Source organism: Leucoraja erinacea, chromosome 4, assembly GCF_028641065.1.
Source record: "Leucoraja erinacea ecotype New England chromosome 4, Leri_hhj_1, whole genome shotgun sequence".
NCBI classification, from domain to species: domain Eukaryota; kingdom Metazoa; phylum Chordata; class Chondrichthyes; order Rajiformes; family Rajidae; genus Leucoraja; species Leucoraja erinaceus.
Genome location: NC_073380.1, coordinates 22,127,243 through 22,149,531, shown reverse-complemented (window position 1 = coordinate 22,149,531; position 22,289 = coordinate 22,127,243). Strand labels below are relative to the sequence as shown.

The 22,289-nt window shown below is 43.4% G+C and overlaps 1 protein-coding gene across 2 annotated transcripts in view; it reads left to right on the top strand.

The window, feature by feature from the left end:
* The window catches only part of LOC129696206 (protein FAM135B-like), a 408,722-nt gene that overhangs the window by 189,809 nt on the left and 196,624 nt on the right, over positions 1-22,289 (top strand). For both annotated transcript variants that reach the window (XM_055633862.1, XM_055633863.1), the window contains one exon: positions 7,042-7,181. In XM_055633862.1, coding sequence (XP_055489837.1) covers positions 7,042-7,181 — 140 coding nt within the window. The remainder of the gene's footprint in view (positions 1-7,041; positions 7,182-22,289) is intronic.

Sequence of the window (22,289 nt, the reverse complement as noted above, 5' to 3'; positions counted from 1 at the left end):
TGGGCGGGGTCCTCTTGTGGGCGGGGTCCTCTTGTGGACGTGGCCATCTTGTGGGCGTGGTCCTGGGTTGCTGGGCCAGCCTGTTCATTGAATCAGTCCAGTCCAGCGATTCCGGGGGCTCCGGCGGTTCCAAGTATTCCAACACACCCACCTGCTGCTGGTCGGAAAGCCACAGTTCATCAGTGCGGGCCGCTAGCCGGATGGGTTCTTCAAATCTCTCCCCCGCGAGCTGCCGACGGATATCTCACGGCAACTGCTGCAGGTAAGTAAATTCAAAGAGCGGGCAGGGCAGGTGGTCGCCCATGAGTGTTAGCATCTCGCTCATGAGGGCTGAGGACATCTGGTCGCCGAGCCCGCCCATGTTGAGGATCTGACAGGCGCTCTGCATACGGCTCAGCTGTAGATCCGCAGCAGCAGATCCTTGAGGCCTGTGTACTTACCTGCCGCCGGAGGGTTATCCAGGTAAGGAATGACCTGACCGGCCGTCTGCTGGTCAAGGACGCTTAACACATGGTGATTTCAGGTCTCATCGGCTGTAACACCGCGGATGTAAAATTGGGACTCGGCCTGTCGAAACCAAACCCCCGGCTGCAAGGTCCAAAATGTAGGTTGTTTTAGGGAGACCGCGTTGAGCCTCGTAGGCGGCAGTGGCAGAATGCATTTTTTTTTTCAAATTTCCCTTCCAGAATTACATTCCTGAGCGTTGGGGTCACCAGTGTAGTGGGGACTCACAGGAGTCCAGACAAAAACTAGTCGAACACGAGTTGTGTGCACTAGACGTGTTTATTCTCACCAATACAGCTCCCTGCTCCAACAAGGTCACGGGCGTTGCCCGGCCTTGAATACCAATTCAGGTACCGACCCCGTGACTAGCGCCTCCCACACCAAGATGCTGCCCTCTAGAGCCAATGGTTCGTTGTGCCCTTAGGTTGCCACCTGGTGCCGCCACACTTTTGCCTTCTCAACCTTCTCCAATTTTACTTCCTTGCAATAGATGTTTGGGATTGCCTGATTCCAATCAATTTCCATCTGCAAATCATGCTGTATCAGCAAGGCTGGCATAATCAAAGACTAATCTCATCCCAATTGCTCTCACTTCTCCCTGCTCCCATCAAACTAGAGAGGGGAGAAGTTTGAAAATTGATACTTCTACATTCAGGAACACTTCCTTCCCAGTTGTTATCGGGCAACTGAACGGTTCTCTCATCAGCTCGAGTGCGGGACTGCACTCTCCAATGAGAGACCTCCCATGTACCTCATTGGAGTACTTTGAAGTATTTGTAGACGACTTGCGGGTCTGTATTCTGACCAGCCCCAGTATATTGAGGTGATCACAAACAAAGCTCACAAATGCTTCTAATCCTCTTCATGCCATTTAATATTCTATCAAATGTTTAGATACGATTGGTGGAAGGCATACAGACTAGTTGGATCATGGCCTGGTTCAATAATTTGAAGGCCCAAGAATAAAGGAGGCTCTAGAAAGAAGTGGACATTGTCTGGTCCATCACTGGTACTGACCTCCCCACCATCAAAGGAACATACAGGAAGCACTGCCTTAAGAAGCCAGCTAATATCATCAAAGATCCATACCACCCTGGCTGCACCCTCATTTTGCTGCTACTATCAGGAGGAAGTTACAGGAGCCTGAGAACCATTACCTCTAGTTTCAAGAACAGTTTCTTTCATTGAACATCAAGTTCTTGAACTACGCTGTACCATCTTAGTCACAACCTTCTCTCAGCATTGAACCACTGTGGACTTTGCATATGTACTGTGTATTTTGGCTTGCACCATCATGGACCAGTTACCTAGTATAATCGATAATTTAGTTTGGTTTAGTTTAGAGATATAGGATGGGTACAGTGCCTTCGGCCCACCAAGTCAGCGCCAACCAACAATCACCCACACATGAGCCCGGGTCTCTGGTGCTTTAAGGCTGCAGCTCTACCATGTCAGCACTTATTGTACACGTATACATATCAACAGCAGTATGTTATTTTTCCTCTTTTGGGATCCCTAAACTTGCTGTCTGATCTGTGTCCAGTTTACAAGTCAGGTCATTGACCTGGGATTTTATCAGAGTTTTTCTGTCCACAAGGGTTACCAGATCCACCTTATATTTTTCTCGTATTAGCTGTGTTTGCTCCTGATTTCTAGCATCTGCTGTTTTGCACATTTCTATATGTTCAACAGCTCTCCATCCTTCCTGTAGAATTCTAGAAAGAGTCTTTGCTAAAGCGATACATGCCATTTTCTATAATTTTGGAATATTTCAAATATCACCATCTGGCTGGCGTTATGCCTGTGCCGTATGCCTCCTCTGCTCCCATTCCTTTTCAGCATTTCCTTCACAGCTCCCTGGTTCAAACTCCTATTTCCATTAACACCAACACCCCCTCTTCACAGCAGCCTCTCATCCAGCCACGAGATGCACCAATTCTTATTTTACCTCCTCCCCAGCCATGCCGCAGCACACACCATCCAGAGAACCAAACGGCCCCTATGCACTTGTACTACTTGCTCTTCTAATCTAATGTAAAATGCAGATTGCCTGACTGCTTTATAGAATGCTAGGTAGACACAAAATGCTGGTGCAACTCAGCAGGACAAGCAGCATCTCTGGAGAGAAGGATTGGGTGATATTTTGGGTCGAGACCCTTCTTCGGACTACATTCTAGAATGCATGGCTCCACAAAGAGATCCATCAGTTTCCAGCTGCCTTTCACTTCATACACCGTCCCAACAAATCCCATCTGTCCAAGAAACAACATCTCAATGGTTCAGTGTTGTTCTGTTTTTCACATATGCAACCGCACAGTGAAATTTCTTTTGCAAATATTACACATGCCGGCGTCACCATTGTTTAAAATCCAAAGTCCGATCGGCCCGCGCACTCGATGTACAGTAGTAGTACCCGCGAACCAGCGTCCCTCACCTCCCCTCATCCGGCCATCTTTGTTTCCCGGGGTCGCCTCCTGCAGCTGACCTCGAAGGCGCTGGAGGCATTACCCTAGTTCACCCTCCTACTTGCCTACCTGCCCTTGCTTCCAGAGTCCGCCGGCCGACATGCCTTCGGGCAGACCCCGACGAGCATTCAGAGGGATCCCCAGTCCACTCAACTAAATGAAATGAAATGAAATGATTCAATTTATTGTCATTGTCAGTGTACAGTACAGAGACAACGAAAAAGAACCTTTTGGCAAAGTCCTGCCGACCAACTAGCCTTCCAGGTGGGCATCCACTGACCAATGTGGCGTCCGGGCTGGCACGGCGGCCGTGGCACGTCGGGAAGGTCTCCTCCACCTGGCTCCTCGAGTTCTATCCCTTGGACATCCCTACTCAAGATTCAAAACTCAACCTCAGCCCATCGTTCATATTGAAATTAACAGTTTTAAGTTGTGAAAATTCAATTTTGTATTTGAACTGGTAAGTTCGGGTGCTAAAACCCCCTTTTCACGGTGCGACTTGACGCAAGAGGCAACCAGAGTTTGACATCGTGGGAACCTCGTGCGGTAACAGTACGGCATTCGTGGACCACCGTGGTGCTAACGGCAGGTAATTGTGTACCTTGGGTACTCGGGAGAAAATTCAAACATGTTTGAATTTGTCCAAGAGTGTCTTGTGCACTTGTGGTTGAGCATTGCAACATTTTATGAACGAAGTGTCCCGTGCGATATCCTAGTAACTCTTGCGGTCACCGTGGGAACTCCTGCGAACGGTGAACCCGGAAGTTGGATAGAGTGAATCCAGCCAGTTTGCTATTTACATACAAATCTAATAAAACTAGCTAACAAGCATTTCATTAATGTCAGTGTGTCTCTTTTTATCTGAAAGCAGTTTCTAACTGGAGGAACTCCGCGGGCCAGGCAGCATCTACGGAGGGAAATTGACAGGCGAGCCTTTCCTCAGGCTGCCTTATCTCTCTACCCCCCAACTCCCACCCACACACACAAATGCTGGAGAAACTCAGCGGGTGCAGCAGCATCTATGGAACGAAGGAAATAGGCAACGTTTTGGCCCGAAAAGTTGCTTATTTCTTGTGTATGTTTCGGAAGGAACAGCAGATGCCGGTTTAAAGAGAATGAGTTCGACGGCAGGCAGCATCTTTGGGGAGAAGGAATGTGTGACATTTCGGGTCGAGACCCTTCTGATATGCTGCTTGTCCCGCTGAGCTACATGTTGTGTCTATCTTCGTTTTAATCCAGCATCTGCAGTTCCTTCCTGGCCGAACCCGATTGAAAGATGAGAGGCTGGGCGATAGTAATCATTAAATGAATTAAATAACTAGATACCTGTCTAATCGTATCTACGGGATTGAACAGGCTAGATGGAGGAAGAATGTTCCCGATGTTGGGTGAGTCCAGAACCAGGGTCCCAGTTTTACAGTCTACCGTGGGAATTCTTTAATTACAGCGGGAAACCTTCAGTTTCCCAGGGGGTCGGGACGGGACTGGAGTTGGGAGGGAAAGGTGGGGGAGTCGAGGGAGAGGAGGGGGAGACAGATGGGGGTGACTTCATTTACTGGCGGTGGGTGTCTGTCACTGAAACAGGCAGGTAAGATTTTGCATCCACCTTGTGTGTGCGTCTCTCTCTCTCTCTCTCTCTCTCCCTCCCTCCCTCTCACACAGGCATGAATGGAGGAACTCCGCGGGCCAGGCAGCATTTACGGAGGGAAATGGACAGATGACCCATTCTTCAGGCTGCCTTATGTCTCCCCCCCCCCCCCCCCCCAACTCCCACCCACACACGCGAATGCTGGAGAAACTCAGCGGGTGCAGCAGCATCTATGGAACGAAGGAAATACACAACGTTTCGGCCCCGCTGCACCCGCTGAGTTTCTCCAGCATTCGTGTGTGTGGGTGGGAGTTGGGGTGAGGGGGGGGGAGAGACATAAGGCAGCCTGAAGAATGGGTCGCTGTCCATTTCCCTCCGTAGATGCTGCCTGGCCCGCGGAGTTCATCCATTCATGCCTGTGTGAGAGGGAGGGAGGGAGAGAGAGAGAGAGAGAGAGAGAGAGAGAGGCAGTCCTAGTCAGTCCTTTGAAGATAGACACCAGTTGCTTGGAGCAACTCAGCGGGACAGGCAGCATCTCTGGAGAGAAGGAACGGGTGGCGTTTCGGGCTGAAAGTTTCTTCAGACTGAAAGTTTCACCTCTCAGTAGATCATAAAATAACACAATAATCATGGTCAATGTGAGATACAGTCTTTATTCATATTTGACAAAATAAAAAGACGACTTCTTGCACATATTGAGAGAAGGTGCATCACACCAAACAACATTTGTCTAAAAACACACAGATTATTCTTCAGCTCATTAAAGAGCTCGGGTGAAAAAAACGAATAGAGTGTGTGACAACAAAGTAACATCATTTGTGCCACGTGATTAACTACACTACAGTCCACGATGTTCATTCGGGAAAGATCAGGAGACGGACAAGTCACTCGCACAAATGACAGAATTGCCGAGTACCGTGGGAACTCTTTACTCTACCCCCGTTATATCGTGTGATATCGTGCTAGACCACGACCACTCCACTCTGGCTACATCTTGCGTCAAGTCGCCCCGTGAAAACGAGCCATAAGGAACAACTTGCTAGGTGTGGTATTTCGATTCAAGTTGATGATCTTTCATGGTGAAGGATGTGGTCTTCAATCATGGACATCATCGCTGTTTCTTCCTTCACAGATGCTGCCTGACCTGCTGAACATTTCTATCATTTTCTGCTTCGATTTTAGATTTCTTGTTTTCTGCAGTATTTTGCCATTTAATCCGCGGCCAATTCTATTCACGACTCCCAATCTTTCTTCAGTAGATATTTAGCTCTAAACCCTGCATTTTATTCTGGTATTCCAGTGCCTCCGTTTTTTTTAATCCTCATATTTGAACCTTCCCCTCTGTTGCATTCTTCATTTGCCCAAATTCCAGGTTTTTTTCTGGATCTTATTTCCAATGCACTCCTTCCCCTTGCTTTGTCTCCTCACTGGTAACTCTTGGTTTGCCTTCTGTGCCTCTAAATATCCCTGCCCACTTTTTTACAAGGTTTTCCTTAAAAAAACATTTAATTGATTAAGCTTATGATTAACTTTCTTTAGGATGGCATTGGATTTCCACTCAGGGTTTGTTTCTCTATAATAATACATAGATGGTAGGATTAATGGACAGAGAATAAAGCAAAGAATAATGGTAACAAAGGTAGAATTGGTTTTGTCTTACATGTGGAAACTAAGGCTACAATTTCCAACAATTATGCCAATGATTAGGAGCCGAGGTAGAAATGAGTCCAAGGCCACAGTGCGGATGATGATTACAAAAAGGAAAAAAATATATAAGAAAGAGCCTAAGGACCCAAACAATGGTGGGTGATAGGAGAGCAATATGAACATATAACATAGAACACTACAGCACAGGAATGGGCCAAAGTTTGGGTCGAACATGATGTCAAGTTAACCTGATCTCATCTGCCTGTACTTGATCCACATCCTTCTGAAGGTGGCAAAGCAATTGAGAGAGTATATGTGTTTTTTTTGGAGCAAGAAATGAATGAGAAGTATTGAAGAGAAGGTCGGATCTCTACAAAGAGCTTGTGGCGTATCATGTTTTCCAGATAACTGATCGTTCTCCTTAAATATTAAAAAAAAAAGAGCAGCATAATGGTACAGCAGTAAAGTTGCTGCCTAACAGCACCAGAGACCCGGATTTGATTGTGACGATGGGTGCTGTTTGTACGGAGTTTGCACGTTCCCCCTGAGACCGCGTTGGTTTTCTCCGGGTGCTCCGGTTTCCTCCCACATTCCAAAGACGTGCAGGCTTTAGATTAATTGGTTTCTGTAAATTATTCATAGTGTGTAGGATAGACCAGTGCATGAGTGATCACAGATGACTGCAGACTTGGTAGGTTGAAGGGCGTGTTTCAACGCTACATCTCTAAACTAAACTAAACAGTCTGATGAATAAGTAACCAGAATCATATTGTGCTGCAATTTTGTACTGTCATTCTTTTCTGCTTTTACTTAATACTTGATTATTTTATTTTGCAGGTGATTCATTCACCAATCCACCCTTCATTCATGACAACACGGTTTACAGTAGGATATTTCAGATCATGTATAGAAATGAAGAAATCGTGGTGAACAGTCCCAGTCTCTTCAGGGTGCACCTCTTGTTGGATGGAGAAAGGGTGAGATATTTTATTGAAAACTACACTCTTGAAGACATTGTAAAGGGAAAGATGGATAATTGTATAGTTTGTAGAAGAGAGTGGTCCTTAAAAGAAACACAATCAGTATTGGTGTGTGGCAGCAATATGGTTTCTCAAAGCACAAATATCTTCCTAAAAGCATGTTGCAGAAGTTACCTAATAATATTCAAAATTAAAAAAACAGTAAATGCTAGAAACACTCAGGCGGTCAGAAAGCATATCTATAAAAGTTAACATTTCACATCCAAGACCCTGAGATTGTTCTGGCAAAGTGTTTTGGACCTGAAACATTAATTTGTTGTATGTCCACAAATATTGCCTGACATGCTGAGTGTTTCTCCGACATTGCAAATGAAAGAAACATAAATGTGTGGTATCTGCATGTGCTGCCTCAATCTTTAATGCTCTATGTATTTCACACCTTATTTGGTGACTCTCACAGTACTCAGTTCATGTAAAAGCAAAGATCAGTGTGGACAGGTGAGATGAGCTCATGCCTCTCAGCAGCAGTTGTCTGCTCCTAGCTTCAATGATCAGTGGTAAGACACGGTGGGGGTGGGATGGGGCGAAGTTGGACATGGTGTGAGAATAACCATCCAAACCGAAAGCATTGATTCAATGATTCAATTATACTTTATTGTCACATGTATCTAGGTACAGTGAAATGCTTTGTTTTGCATGCAACCTGGTAAAATTATACAGCAGACCTCACCTAAGCAGTACACAACAGAGTTGCACGTTTCTAGTGGTGACAATGTTGCAAAAAGTTAATTGAAAATCGTTGCTCCTCCCTTCCCTGTGCTTTTCCTCATCTCCATGAGAACCTTAATTCCCAGTACTTTGGCTGCCATGGAAACTGCTCCTTTAAGTCTCTGACTTGCTTCCCATGGAGCTGAGCAGCAAACATGTGGCAGCCTTGAAGTCTGCAGGAAGGTGCCACTATGATGAAACAAGGAACTGCAGAAAAAAAAGGGACACAAAGTGCTGGAGTAACTCAAAGGGTCAGGCAGCATTTCGGGAGAACATGGGTATTTTCAGTCGGGGCCGTTCTTCTGACTATGAACTGTGCAGGTCCTGCTCTAACACTGGGATCAGCACGGAAACATGCCTACCAATCTTCAACCATAAGTTTTCCCAAATCCTTTTTTTTATGTGTCCTCTGACTGGCCATTGCTTAAAGCAGTAACCATTTGCACATGAATGTAAATGAAACACATGCACAAAATAGAATTAACAATTAACACTTACCGGTAAAACAGCAGACCGTCCAGCCAAATCCGAAATGAATTAAGTGCTGCCAATCTAATATCTTTTTGTTAGATCAGCTTAAATCAATGTAGATGCAACAGGATTCTTGATATTTTAATCTGTGGTTGTAGGTTCAATCTTTATCTAATTATTAGAAATTGACAAGACCAAAGTATGATATTGAACAGAGTGCTCAGAGTATGAAAAACCCCACCAAAATCACAGAGCAAGGTGCAAATGATACATTGGATTCACCTGTATCTTGAATGTAAACTGGGGCACATTAGTTTGCAGCTAATACTTTTGTTTACTTACAGTATGGTTTGACAAATATACTGTAAGCTAATTTAACTGATAAAATGTGGCCACTCAAAATTAAATTCACATGGGTACAAATGTTGGAACAACCTTAGGGAAATGGCAGGAAGCACTAAAGTGAAACTCAAACAGAATCTGTGAGCAAATAATGGATAATGCTGTTCCAATTCTCTTTTTTTAATTGGTAAAATGGATGAGAAATGAAGGGTGATGGGATAAGATGGATAAAAGGGATTACGGTGGATGATTAGCCATGATCTTCATGGATCATGGAGTAGCTCAGTCATTCTGCCAGTGCAGAAAAGGAATTGCAACAGCATTATTTGTTGTTTGCTTCAGATTTTGCTTGTGTATCTTGTGCTCTTCGCTTTCATCACGACTATTATATCGCCCCTGTCTTTAAAGCTGCTCTTACATCGGCAGGTACAAGCTTCTGTATAATTCAGATCAACTCATGTTTCTTCAGTTCCAATGTGCTATTACATGAGGTGGACACAAGAATGCTGCATACTTTGCTCCTTCTCAAGTCAAGTCAAGTTTATTCATCACATACACATACGAGATGTGCAGTGAAATAAAAAGTGGCAATGCTCGTGGACTTTGTGCAAAAAGACAAACAAACAAACAACCAAACAAACTACAAAGAGAATGGAACAGAATCACACATTATTTTACATATTAAATATTGTGGGCAGAAGGAAAAAGGAGGAAAAAACAGCATTTAAAAAAAAACAGTAGAGTGGTACAGTAAAAGTTAGTCCCTGGTGAGATAGGAGTTTACAGTCCTAATGGCCTCTGGGAAGAAACTCCTTCACAACCTCTCCGTTCTCACCGTATGGCAACAGAGGCGTTTGCCCGACCGCAGCAGCTGGAACAGTCCATTGCAGGGGTGGAAGGGGTCTCCCATGATTTTATTCGCTCTGGAGTTGCACCTCCTGATGTATAGTTCCTGCAGGGGGGCGAGTGAAGTTCCCATAGTGCGTTCGGCTGAACGCACTGCTCTCTGCAGAGCCTTCTTGTCCTGGGCAGAGCAATTCCCAAACCAGATGGCAATATTTCCGGACAAAATGCTTTCCACAGATGCTGAGTAGAAGCACTGGAGGATCCTCAGAGACACTCTGAATTTCCTCAATTGCCTGAGGTGGTAAAGGCGCTGCCTTGCCTTACTCACGAAGGCTGCGGCGTGTGATGTCCATGTCATATCCTCAGAGATGTGGACTCCCAGGTATTTAAAACAGCTCACCCTATCCACAGGATCCCCATTTATCCTCAATGGAGTGTACGTCCTCGGATGATGTGCCTTCCTAAAGTCCACGATCAGCTTAGTTTTTTTGATGTTCAAGAGGAGGCTGTTGTCCTGACACCAGAGTGCCAAATCAGCCACCTCCTTCTCATCGTTGTCTGAGATCAGGCCCACCACCACAGTGTCATCAGCAAACTTGATTATTGAGTTGGAGCTGAACCTAGCCGCACAGTCATGTGTGTGCAGGGAGTACAATAGGGGGCTGAGGACGCAACCCTGGGGCGATCCTGTGCTCAGGGTGAGGGACTTCGATGTATTCCCTCCCATCTTGACTACCTGGGGCCTGGCGGAGAGAAAGTCCAGGGCCCAGGCACACAGGGGGGTGTTGAGCCCTAATTCCAGTAGCTTCTCGGCCAGTCTGGTGGGGACTATCGTGTTGAAGGCTGAACTGAAGTCTATGAACAGCATCCTCACGTAGCCCCCCTTCTGGCTCTCAAGATGAGAGAGAGCGGTGTGCAAAACCTGGGAGACCGCATTGTCCGTGGATCTGTTCGGATGGTATGCAAACTGTAACGGGTCCATGTTGCGAGGGAGGAAGGCGCAGATGTGTTTCTTCACCAGCCTCTCAAAGCATTTCATGACCACCGAGATAAGGGCCACCAGACGGTAGTCAACCAGACAGGCTGGGGAGGCATTTTTTGGTACCGGTACAATGATGGGTTTTTTGAAGCAGGCAGGGTCCACGGACTCTTTACCCCCTCTTGTTTCTGCATCCCAATGTAGATTCTATAAACCTTTCAATGCAAAGCATTGGATGTTCATTGCCAGGCACTTTTGCATCAACTGCTATGTAATAAGAAATGTACATGCGCATGTATAAAACAAATTTAATATTTTGATGACTGAATCATTTTTCTAAAATAACATTTAATGAAATTCTGTATTATTTTTAAATGTTATTTTGACAGCTTCACAGAAATTGGTGCTGCAATGAATTTACATTGAGATCGCTAAAATACAACAAAATAAAACGGTTTGATAATCTGCCAGATTGTGTTTGCGCATTCTGCCTCCTCAGGCAAATTAACAAAGGTCGGGTTGCAACAGTTCCACTTTTAAGTGCTAGGTGGTTTCATGTGATCTCTTCCTGCGCCTCTTCCTCACCCCAGGGTCCCTTCCATCCTGTGGAGAAATCCATCTGGTTGGCCTCCGACTTCAGATGTGAATCAATTCATATGTGATTTACGATGTAAAAATCAAACTAAAAACACTGATACATGCAAGCAGTTAGATATATGATCACAAACTCTGGGGAAATCTACCGCAGCTGAGTGGAGTGTTTGCAGTCAAGGAGAAATATCTGAGGGATCTTTCATTGTAAAACAAAGTGCTATTTAGGGAATCATATATCCTGTTGATGCAGCAAGGGAGTTGTTAAAAGAGTTAATCAGACTAGGTCGCAAATGGAAATATCAATTACAGTGGCCACAACACAAAAGGCGTCTATTTACAACAAGTCCTTCCCATGTATTGCTTTTCAGTTCTCCACAAATGGAAACATCTGCCATTTTTCTTGCAGCCTTCTTTCTTCCTGTTTTTTTTGATCTGATGATTCCTGTTGTGGCTGGAAATGGATGAGATGATATTTTGATTTTGGTTATGACCATTGTTTGTTAGAGACCTGTTTCCGCACTGTATCACTCTATGACTCTAGATGCTTCATTGCATTCAGTATTGAGTATGTGTTCATAAAACGATTAAAGATGCGGTAGAAATGTTAAAAAATAATATCCTGATCTCCTGTGGTTTTTAGCAGGTTGATCTGCAGCCTATATCCCTATAGGACATTGAGCCACTGAGCTGATCACTACTCAGGGAGAATGACCTAACACTACACAGCAGGTGTAATACAGTTAATTTAAGACATTTCTCTACATTAATGTTACCTTGAAAACCCGACCATTTGTTGAACATGAAGTTATCGCAGAGAAACTGCGATACCAAACTTGCTATATGTTTATGCATGCTGTCGTTTAAAATGAATTCTCAGTTGGAATGTAGTAATGGTTATGCAAGATGTGAAAGTACGTCTTAAAAATTTTAATAATCACACGTCACCTGTGGTGTCCCAATGGCAAATCAGGTACTACAGCAGCGGTATCATGCCCACATGACATTCTGTCCAGATAATGACCAGGTAATTCTGTGTTTCATATGGTGGGAAATTCCATATTCCTCAGTAAAAGCAAAAATATTTTTTAACTTAAGAATGATTTAATTAAGTAACATTGCAGATTTGAATTAGCATTGTGACTTCAAGTTGTAGTAGAATTTGAAGTACCTGTTATTTTCTGATTGATTGAATATGTAATATAGTGTACTGCCTGGAATCTGTGCCGTCTGGATTCTTAGTTCAATTTATAAATAAAAACTTCACATTGCAGATAAGAAGCATAAATAAATCAAATCTAGTGCATCATAAAACTTTGTATCATATTATATACTCTACTGCCTGTTCCACTGAGTCCCTCTAACAGTTTGTATCTTGCTCAAGAATCCTGTATCTGCTTCCATCTGAATGCCTTTAATGCTTCACTTTTCATGCAGACTAAACTTATGAAACTACATTTATTTTTTCTTAAGTATTTTTGTAATGCATTCAGCCTGGATAGTGTGAGATCAGAGAAAGTAATGGGTTTTATTCAACTTGCATCTGATTCTCACTATTTCTGGCAGGTGCAGTTAAGAATGGTGAATGTCACCACAGGATAAAGGAATACTTAAAGCATAAAGTGAACAGATTATGAGACTTGTTTTCTGGTTTCAATTAAACTAGCTCTTCACTGACAAGGCAAATCTCATTATAACCACAAATATATCGTAAACATTACAGACACCAATCTTACTGAAGTCTCCCAGGGTCTTTGTTAAACAAATTGGCCAAATGCACCTCACAGGTTTTTCTAATTTGGAAATTATTTTTTGTCATCTTGTTCTTCTCTCACGTACAGTCTCCAACCTTTCTTTCTTTTACACAGCAATATTTCTTTGGATTTTCTGAAAGTTATTGATGATATTCTGCTGATTGTTTTCCATGCTACCGTCTCCCATTCCCAATAAGCTCACAATAATTTATAAATGTTTTCAAGAATTTGCAACCATTTTGCTTTATCTATCCTCAGTATACAGAAATAAATATTCATTAAAGTATCTTCCAGCCCATATTTTCAATTGTCTGAATCTTAAAAGGTCCATTTCATCTCTACCCTATTGTGGACATTGGGCTTTGTCAATGGAACTGGTATTGTACAATTCTGATAACTATTTTCTGCATCCGTATCAACCTCTATGCTACTCTACTTGTCTTTGATTTGATTGTATTCATGTATAGTATTATCTGATGTGATACCATGGAAAACAATGTTTTTTCACTGTATCTCACTACGCGTGACAATAATAATAATAAACAAAACAAAAATATCCTACAATATTTTATTTCTTGTTTGGAAAACAAATGATTAAAGATCAAGCAGTTAGTTGTAGACACAACATTTCAGTCTGAAGAAGGGTCTCGACCCGAAACGTCACCCATTCATTCTCTCCATGAGATGCTGTCATCCTGCTGACACCAGCATTTTGTGTCTATCTTCAGTCTAAACAGGGATCTGCATTTCTTTCCTACACAAGCAGCCAGTTGTATCAGTTTTCTAACTTAAAAAAAAGGTCTACACAGAATGAGGGTTTTTAATCTAAAAGATCACGTAGGAATTGCATTTTTCCTTTATTGCTGTGCGAACACATTGTGTGCAGCATGTTGCCAAATCAGTTCCACTTTAAAAAGTAATTAAATTGGCTCCAAACAAGTGTGCGACAACATTAGTGTGATCTTAATACAGAAAGATGCATTGAATTCTAACCTAATGGGAGCAACAGCATTATAAAGCAGTTTCCGTCAAAAAAAACTCACTCAAAAAAAAGATCAGCCCTTAAAGGCACAATCTCTATCGCAGTCAGACACCATAATAACACAGGAGGGGAGCAACATTGCAGGAAACAGGAGCTTCTCACATCCACATTTCCGTGCCTCTTCCCACAGGCTTAATTTTTCTCAGGAAATCACTTTCTGTAATGAGCTAAATAAATATTGTTGCAGAGAAGCCCCATGGGAAGCTTGTTTACATATATTGAAAGCATGTAGAAGGAGATTGTTCTGAGGTCTATCTGTAAAAACAACAAACAAAATTATCTGTAAAATCCTTGCTCCTTGGTTTATTTCACTTTAAATAATAGTTGGTTTTCCTTTTGTAAAACACCTTGGTACATTTATTATTAAGTCGACACATGGTGGCAGCGGAGATGGAAATGACTGTTTAAAGTGAGATTTGGTGACTCAGGTTACATAGATCATAGAATAGTGCAGCTCAGGAATGGACGCGTCGGCCCACAATGCTTGTGCCGAACATGATGCCAAGTTCAATTCATTTCATTTGCCTGTACATGATCCATAGTCCTCTGTCCCTTGCACTTCCATGTGCCTATCTGAAAGCCTCTTAAATACCACTTTTGCATCTTCTTCCACCACCACCTCTTGCAATGAGTTCCAGGCCCCCACCACTCTGTAAAAGAAAACTTGCTCTGCATATCTCCATTAAAGGTTTTCCCCCTCTCACTTTCTAGCTCTGCCCTCTGGTATTGGACATTTCCAACTTGATTCTCCTATCTATTCCTATCATAATTTTATATACTTCTGTCAAGTCCACCCTCCACCTCCGACATTCCATAGAAAATAGGCCAAGTCTATCCAACCAACAATCCATGCAGAATTCTGGTAGACCTCCTCTGCGCCCTTGTTGTTTGATAATCACTTGAAAAAGTGACTGTGCGCATGATGGCTTTGGGAAGTACTTTACCACCACAATCTTTCAAAATGTGGCAAAGATGTGGAGTTATCTTGGCAGCATTATGCGCAGGAAATTGAACTGCAGCAGAAGCCAGAAAGAATCCAGGTAGAAACTTTTTTTTTACAAGTTAACTGCACATGAAAAGCAATTTGCTTTCTGGAAATGTTCTCATTACTGCCAGTTCTGAAAAATACATTCCCTTCAAGAGATATAATTGTTACTGAAGATATGAATAGATTGGACAACACAAATGAGATTTGCTACACCATAGAAAGTATAGAAGCTCATTTGGAGCAAAGAGTGAATTAACAGAAAAATCAGAGTAAATGAATGCTTTGGACCTCTGGAAAGAAACATGAGTTTTGCATGAGAGAATTGTGTTTAGAATTTGGTAAAGTTACATAATGTGCAGAGTACAATTAATTTGCCAAGAATTACTGTGAAAAGGAGACCACATATAGAGAACCAGCCAGTTCCATATGGGTTTTGATACATACTAGACTGTTGGGTCTGTTCCCCCAATGCACCAGTTCCTTACCCTTAGCCCCCACTGGAGGCTAAAATCTTCAGTGAAGCTGATCACTGCTAGCTGAGCCATTGTGACAACATCAGTTGAAGCTGGTCGTTTTAAATTCAAAGCCTTTTGATTTTTTTAAACTTTAATCAGTAATAAGTCGAGAAATAAAGCATAAAATGTTCGGTGAATGTGTTCTCTGCCTAGAGGGGAAAAATGTGAATCAGAATATGTAAACATCTTGTTAAAGTTGTCATATTTACATTTTTAATTGCGAATAACTTGTCAAATATAGGATGTAATCTTCAGTGAAGCTGATCACTGCTAGCTGAGCCATTGTCACGTCATCAGTTGAAGCTGGTCGTTTTAAATGCAAAGTCTTTTGATTTTCTAAAACTTTTAATCAGTAATAATAGGTCGAGAAATAAAGCATAAAATGTTCAGTGAAAGTGATCTCGGCCTAATGGACCATCATGACTCCATACACATATTAGGAGGTGTGCTAGAAGCATATGCCATTTAGGATAGGTTTAGGAGAACTGAGTTGAGGAATTTGTGGCTACAAGTTGGGTGCACGGGGGCGCAGCAGTAGAGTTGCTGCCTTACGGTGCCAGAGACCCGGGTTCGATCCTGACTACTGGTGCTGTCTGTATGGAGTTTGTACGTTCTCCCTGTGACTGTGTGGGTTTTCTCCAGCTGCTCCAGTTTCTTCTTACACTCCAAAGATGTACAGCTTGGTGGGTTAATTGGCTTTGGTAAAATTGTAACTTGTCCTTAGTATGTAGGATAGTGCTAGTGTATGGAGCAATCGCTGGTCGGCATTGTGGACCAAAGGGCCTATATCTCTAAAGTCTAAAGTTTTGGAGAAAAGCTAGAAGAAGCATTTCAAAAGCTTGATGAACTGACTTATCATAAAAGAAGCAGTGAGTATGTAGTAATGGCAAATAAAAATACTCAAAAAAACCCCACAAAGTGTTGGTAGACAAAAGGTGTTGAGCCACGGGAAGATCAGGTTGGTTAATGCGAACTGAGCGGAGGTGTTGTGCGAAGCGATTGCCAAGCCTGCGCTTGTTCTAACTTACGTAGAGCAGTGTGCTACCTGGTCCACTGAGGTACAGGATCAGTCTGAAGAAGTGTCCCAAAACTCAATCGCACAGCTAACCTTACAATTCCAATGAGCTAGGATTAATCCTGACCTCAGGTGATGACTCTGGAGTTTGTACATTCTCTCTGTGACCACCTGGGTTCCTTCAAAAATGCTCTGGTTTCCTCCAACATCTTAAAAATCTTTAAGTTAAGTTCATAGGCCACCACAAATTTCCCCTAGTGTGTAGGTGATTAGTTGAATCTGGAGATGGTTGGATGATGAAAACTGGGGAGAATAAAATGGGTTAGGGTGGGATTAGTGTAAAATATGAGCTTGATGATGTGAGTTGACTCAGTGAATTTTCCGTGTTGTATCTCTCTTAACTCTAAAGTTAAATTTTTGATGCAACAGGTTATTTCTATTGGATGTATTGCTTTGGCCCAAAACTATGCAATCCAAACCAAAGTTAAAGCAGTTTTGGAGGTGTCTACATGGTCAGATATTGCTGAGTTTGTTCACCCTCTCAATATCTGATTGTTTCCTCCTCATCCAAGAGTGATGGGGAAGCTACTTAGCGATTAAACAGGGAAGAATAGAGAATGGTACTGGGGAAAATTCCAACATGTGGTGCTGTAATTTCACACATGACCCGGAAAAAACTCATAGTTGAAAAACCTTGTGAGGCAAGGAAAGGCAGATGCTAGTTTATAAAAACCCACAAAGTACTGGAGTAACTCAACGGGTCAGACAGCATCTCTAAAGGGCATGGATAGGTGAAGTTTCGGTTTGGGACCATTACTTCAGACTGATTCTGTACCTCAGTGGGCTGAAGACGGATCCTAACCCTATCCATGTCCTTCAGAGATGCTGCCTGATCCACGCTCTGGTTTTATCCCAATGCTCTTTTTTTTCCCTACTGAAACAACTTACAATTGGAGATGCATTTTCGGAACAACTTAATCACGCATCTGGGTATGGTAGCGATCGAAGGCTTCTGTGAGCTGTTCAGTTAGGACAGCCTAGGGTCATGACAAGGTGCCTGAATGTCTCCATGCTTACTTTGATTTGCAAGATAAATTAATTGTACAAGGAAATCTAATATCCAAAGAGATACCAGCTGTGTTACATAAAAAACTAATGTCGGCTGTTCATTCGACAAACATTGGCGTAAAAGATTGCATTTGGAAAATCTGAAATTATCCCTAAGGTGACGTCTGAGCTCATATAGTGCATGATAAGTGCGATATTTGTTTGGCACATCAAAGTTCACTTGAACACAATGGGTAGGTAGGTTGAGTCTGATCTTTATGAGTTAAACATCGTTCCTTGAGCATGGTTATTACAGGAGCTTTTTTGAAGATAAAGTTACTTATGCCATATCTAGCAGAGCTTTTATAAAACTTTAAATTATGTTTGGTAGATTTGGAATACCAGCAAAATCTGGTACATGGAATTTTGACACATGTTATCCACTATAATATGACAAGGACTACTAGTAAATCTAAAGAATTAACTTTGCAAGCTTATATGCAAAATTCATACATGGAGACTTATGGCCAGAGGTTCAGAATATTACTTTCAGCTGCAGTGCCAGCTTACAACTTTAGTATTCCACTGAGGATATATTTGAATTCTAAATTCTAGATTCTATGAAAAAGCAGATTTTCAGTGGTTTTATAAACAGTTCACAATCTCTAAAACAAGGATTCACAACCGTTTTCGTCCCGTTTACCCCTGGCAACCTTAATAGCACATGACAATGTTATTTCACTTATTTATGAACAACTAATGTTGAACAGATACCAGTATACCAGAACCAAACACATTCAGTCAATGAGAAAAAAATTGTTCAAATCCAGAATCAACAAATTTATTCCTTACGTAGGTAAAATTTACTCCCTGGGGGTAAATTTACCCCAGATTGGAAACCCTTGCCCCAAAGCAAGATATAGTAACCAAAGCAATGGTCACTAATTATAGATCTTGATCGCAAAATGTGCCATCTCGTTGTGTTCTTTTATTGAACTTGTTTGATTGTATGTGTGCATCAGCTACACAATGAGGTTTTATTGTAAGGGCAAAGAAATAAGGTCTGTGACCTTACTTGGGATGTAACATTCAAATGGCTTCAGAGTTCTGAAGAAGGGTCTCAACCCGAAAAGTCACTTATTCATTTTCTCTGGAAATGCTGCCTGCCCCATTCAGTTACTCCAACATGTTGTATCTACCTTTGGTGTGAACCAGCATTTGCAATTACTTCCTACACAGATGAATTGGTTTATTTAGACAGCTCCTGGGAGTTATTGGGCATGCTTCTAAGAAAGCAGCAAAGAAAATAGATTGTGAAATGCTTGTCTCACTGAATTGTATGCAGCAACTTTACTTTAAACAAAAGTTTATTTTTCTTTCTAAAAACTCAGTGTGTGTACTATTAGAGATACATTTGCCACATTCAGCCCCATATTTGTGCTAATAGAGAGAAGAGAGTGTCCAGACGTGGGTGGTAGGGATCCTTGTTGAAAAATATAGACTCTTGAGGCAGCACTTCATTGAGATGATTTTGCTGGTTTGGATGGTTGTGCCATTGATCGACCAGGCTGAGTCCACCAGTCTCTGCAACTCTTGTGTTCCGATGCATTGGAATTACCCAACCCGATGCAGCCAGGAAACTTTCTGCAGTGCTCCTGTGGAAGTTTATTAAGAGTGCAGTAAACCCTTAGTTTAATAGACTCCTTTGAAACATATGTTGATTATAGAGGATGGACCTGCCAATGCCGATGCCCTCAGCTTGTATCGCCTCCCCAGCTACTTACAGCCCCAGCTTCCGAACCAACCCCCACCGGACACGCAAGGTGCACCAGCGAGCCCTTCTTCTCCCACCACATGGTCCGGCTGACGCGGCTGTTGTTGCGGCTCATGTTGTAGGCCTGGAGACCGCCACCACCAACAGGCCATGCTGGGTTACAGTGGGGCTCCTTACATTCTCAACAGCCCCCACTTCTTCCTGTTAGCCGTTGATTTAGTCGCTCTGCCATCTCCGCTTCCTCCTCCTCCTCCCGTCACTCTGTCCACTAGGCCTCTTACCCCCACCACCCTCTCCTCCTCTTTCTCCCTCGTAGTTGATGATATACTCCATCTTGGAAGATGTCGGTGACTGGGGAGGGGGAGAAGGATGCGGAGGATGTGGCAGTGGAGTAGGGAGGGGACAAAACGATGCTGTTAGGAGGAAGCGGCAGTCTGGTGAGAGGGGAGGGAGCCCCATGGTGACCGAGGGTATCTTGTCGTTGGTCTGAAGCAATAGCAGACGGCCAGCGACTACAACATGGGCCAGAACAACTTCTGTCGCCCCCCCACCGACCCGAAACGTCACCCATTATTTTTCTCCAGAGATGCTGCCTGACCTGCTAAGTAATTCCAGCAATTTGTGTCTATCCCAAGCAAAAATTGCAAGCCTATTTTCTAGGCAGTAGTAGTTTATCAGCTATATTCTTTTTCTTAGACAGCTCAGGAGAAAAAATATTTTTTTTCCCTTTAGGTTTAGGAAGATTCTTTTAAGCTTTCTAGTTTAGAAATGACTGTAAGTTATGCTGAAAACTCTGGTAGAATCGGCCCTACTAGTTTACTGTCACATCTGATGGTGACTCGTACATTATATGGTCTAATTTAAGTTCATTAGATCATAAAATCATAAGTGATAGAATTAGCCCATTCAGGCTATCAAGTCTACTCGGCCATTCAATAATGGCTGATGTATCTCTCCTTCCTAACCCCATTCTCATGCCTTCACCCCATAACCTCTGACACCTGTACTAATAAACAATCTATCTATCTCTGCCTTAAATATATCCACTCACTTGGCCTCCACAGCCTTCTGTGGTTAAAATTCCACAGATTCACCACCCTCTGACTAAAGCCATTTTCAATGATACGATACGATATCATAGAACTGCATTCATCCCCAGAGGGAAATTGGTCTGCCAACATTCATAACACACAACAAGGTGCATGGAAACTTAAAATTAAAATTAAATTAAAATGAAAATGAAAAGTGAAGAAAAAAAGAAAAATACAAACGACTGTTGGCCAGCTGCTGCATGCACAGCACCTTAACCAAGATGAACGAACGAACACACAAATGTACACAGGCTTAGCCCCTGGGCAGAGGATTCTAAAACTAGAGTGCCTCCCCCACGCCAGGTCCTCCATTGTTCTCTTGTTTTGTTTCTTCAAACCTATCAGCTCTTTTTTCATAAATAAATAACTTCAGGGTTCACAGCTTATAAAGGCTTTATTTCTTGTTTGTGACATGCAAGCTTCCCCAAACATCTTGGTTATTAAATAGACCTTCACGCTTCCGGATTTCTGGTCAAGCTGACAGTTCATTTTCTTTTATAACCAAGCTGTTGAGGGCTTTAATTGCATTATTTTAGTCATCTCTTTAAAAAAATCCAAAAGGGCCCATAACAAAAAAGTTCAAAATACTTCATTATCACTTGTTGCAATCAACAAACGTATTACTGGAAAGGCTAACTGCAAAGAAATCTGTCTCTGGTGCACAACACTGATAGCTGAGTCTCACGTTGCGAGTTGACACAAGAGGTACCCCGATCTAAAACTCGTGGTAATAACGTACGATTAACGTACGGAACTCGTGGACGCAACTTAGAGACTCATGGCGCTAACGGCAGGTACTCGTGAAACTTGTCAACTCTTTCAAAAAATCAAACATGTTTAAAATTTTCCACGAGTCAATTTTACTCTTGTGGTTAAGAATTGAAACATTTTAACTCGTAAGAACGTAGTGGCCCGTGCGTTTACCTTAGTGTATCGTGAGTCTACCGAGGGAACTCTTTAACTCAGCGGGCAGGCAGCAGCAGATTGTCGCTCTGCCATAACACTAGAGAGATCATGCACTGTTGTAGGTCTCCTTTGCAAGTCGGTGTTTCTGTCTTTCTTCCACTCATTGTTGGCCCTATCTGTCGCCACCCCCACCTACACCCCCTGCTTCCCGGCCATGTGTGTGACCCCTTCCCTCCCCTCTCCATCTCCCTGCCCATTGCACCGGTGCAGGGGGCTTTGCACTGTCTTCAAGTTGACGATGCCAGCAGGTCAGTGCCAGTCGCCCCGCGGCAGTCGCTCCCTTCAGTTTCCCAGGGGGTCGGGACGGGACTGGAGTTGGGAGGGGAAGGGGGGGGGGGTGGGGGTGGGTTGGGGAGGGGAGGGGGGGTTTAGGTGAGCAGGAGGGCGGTAGGGTTTGTTTGCAAATTGCAGAGGGAGGGGGCGCTTGGGGGGCGGTACAGTTCCCAGTCTCAGCTCCTGTCCGCACCCCGATGGGCCGCTTGGGGTGGCGGATGAGGGGGCGCAGCTCGGGCTGTGGGTGAACTGCCACTTCTCATCGTAGAGCCGGCACATCGGGGTGCGGGTTCCTCTGGAGTTGGAGCGGGGCTGGGCTGGAGTTGCTATTGTACTGTGGGTCTCTGGGTTCTCCATGCTTACAGTGGGCCTGGTGGGCCTGGGGGTCAGTGTCCTGTTGGTCCTGACGTCTCCGGCCACCCCCCTGGACAGGAGCTGAGACTGGGAACTGTACCGCCCTTGCACCCTCCCTCTGCAACTGCAAACAACCCCACTCCTGCTCACCTCCCACCCATCCCCCCCCCCTTTCCCTCCCAACTCCAGTCCCGTCCCGACCCCCTGGGAAACTGGGAAAGGGAGTGATTGGCACTGACCTGCTGGCGTCAACATTGAGTGGAGAAAGACAAAAACACCGACGTGCAAA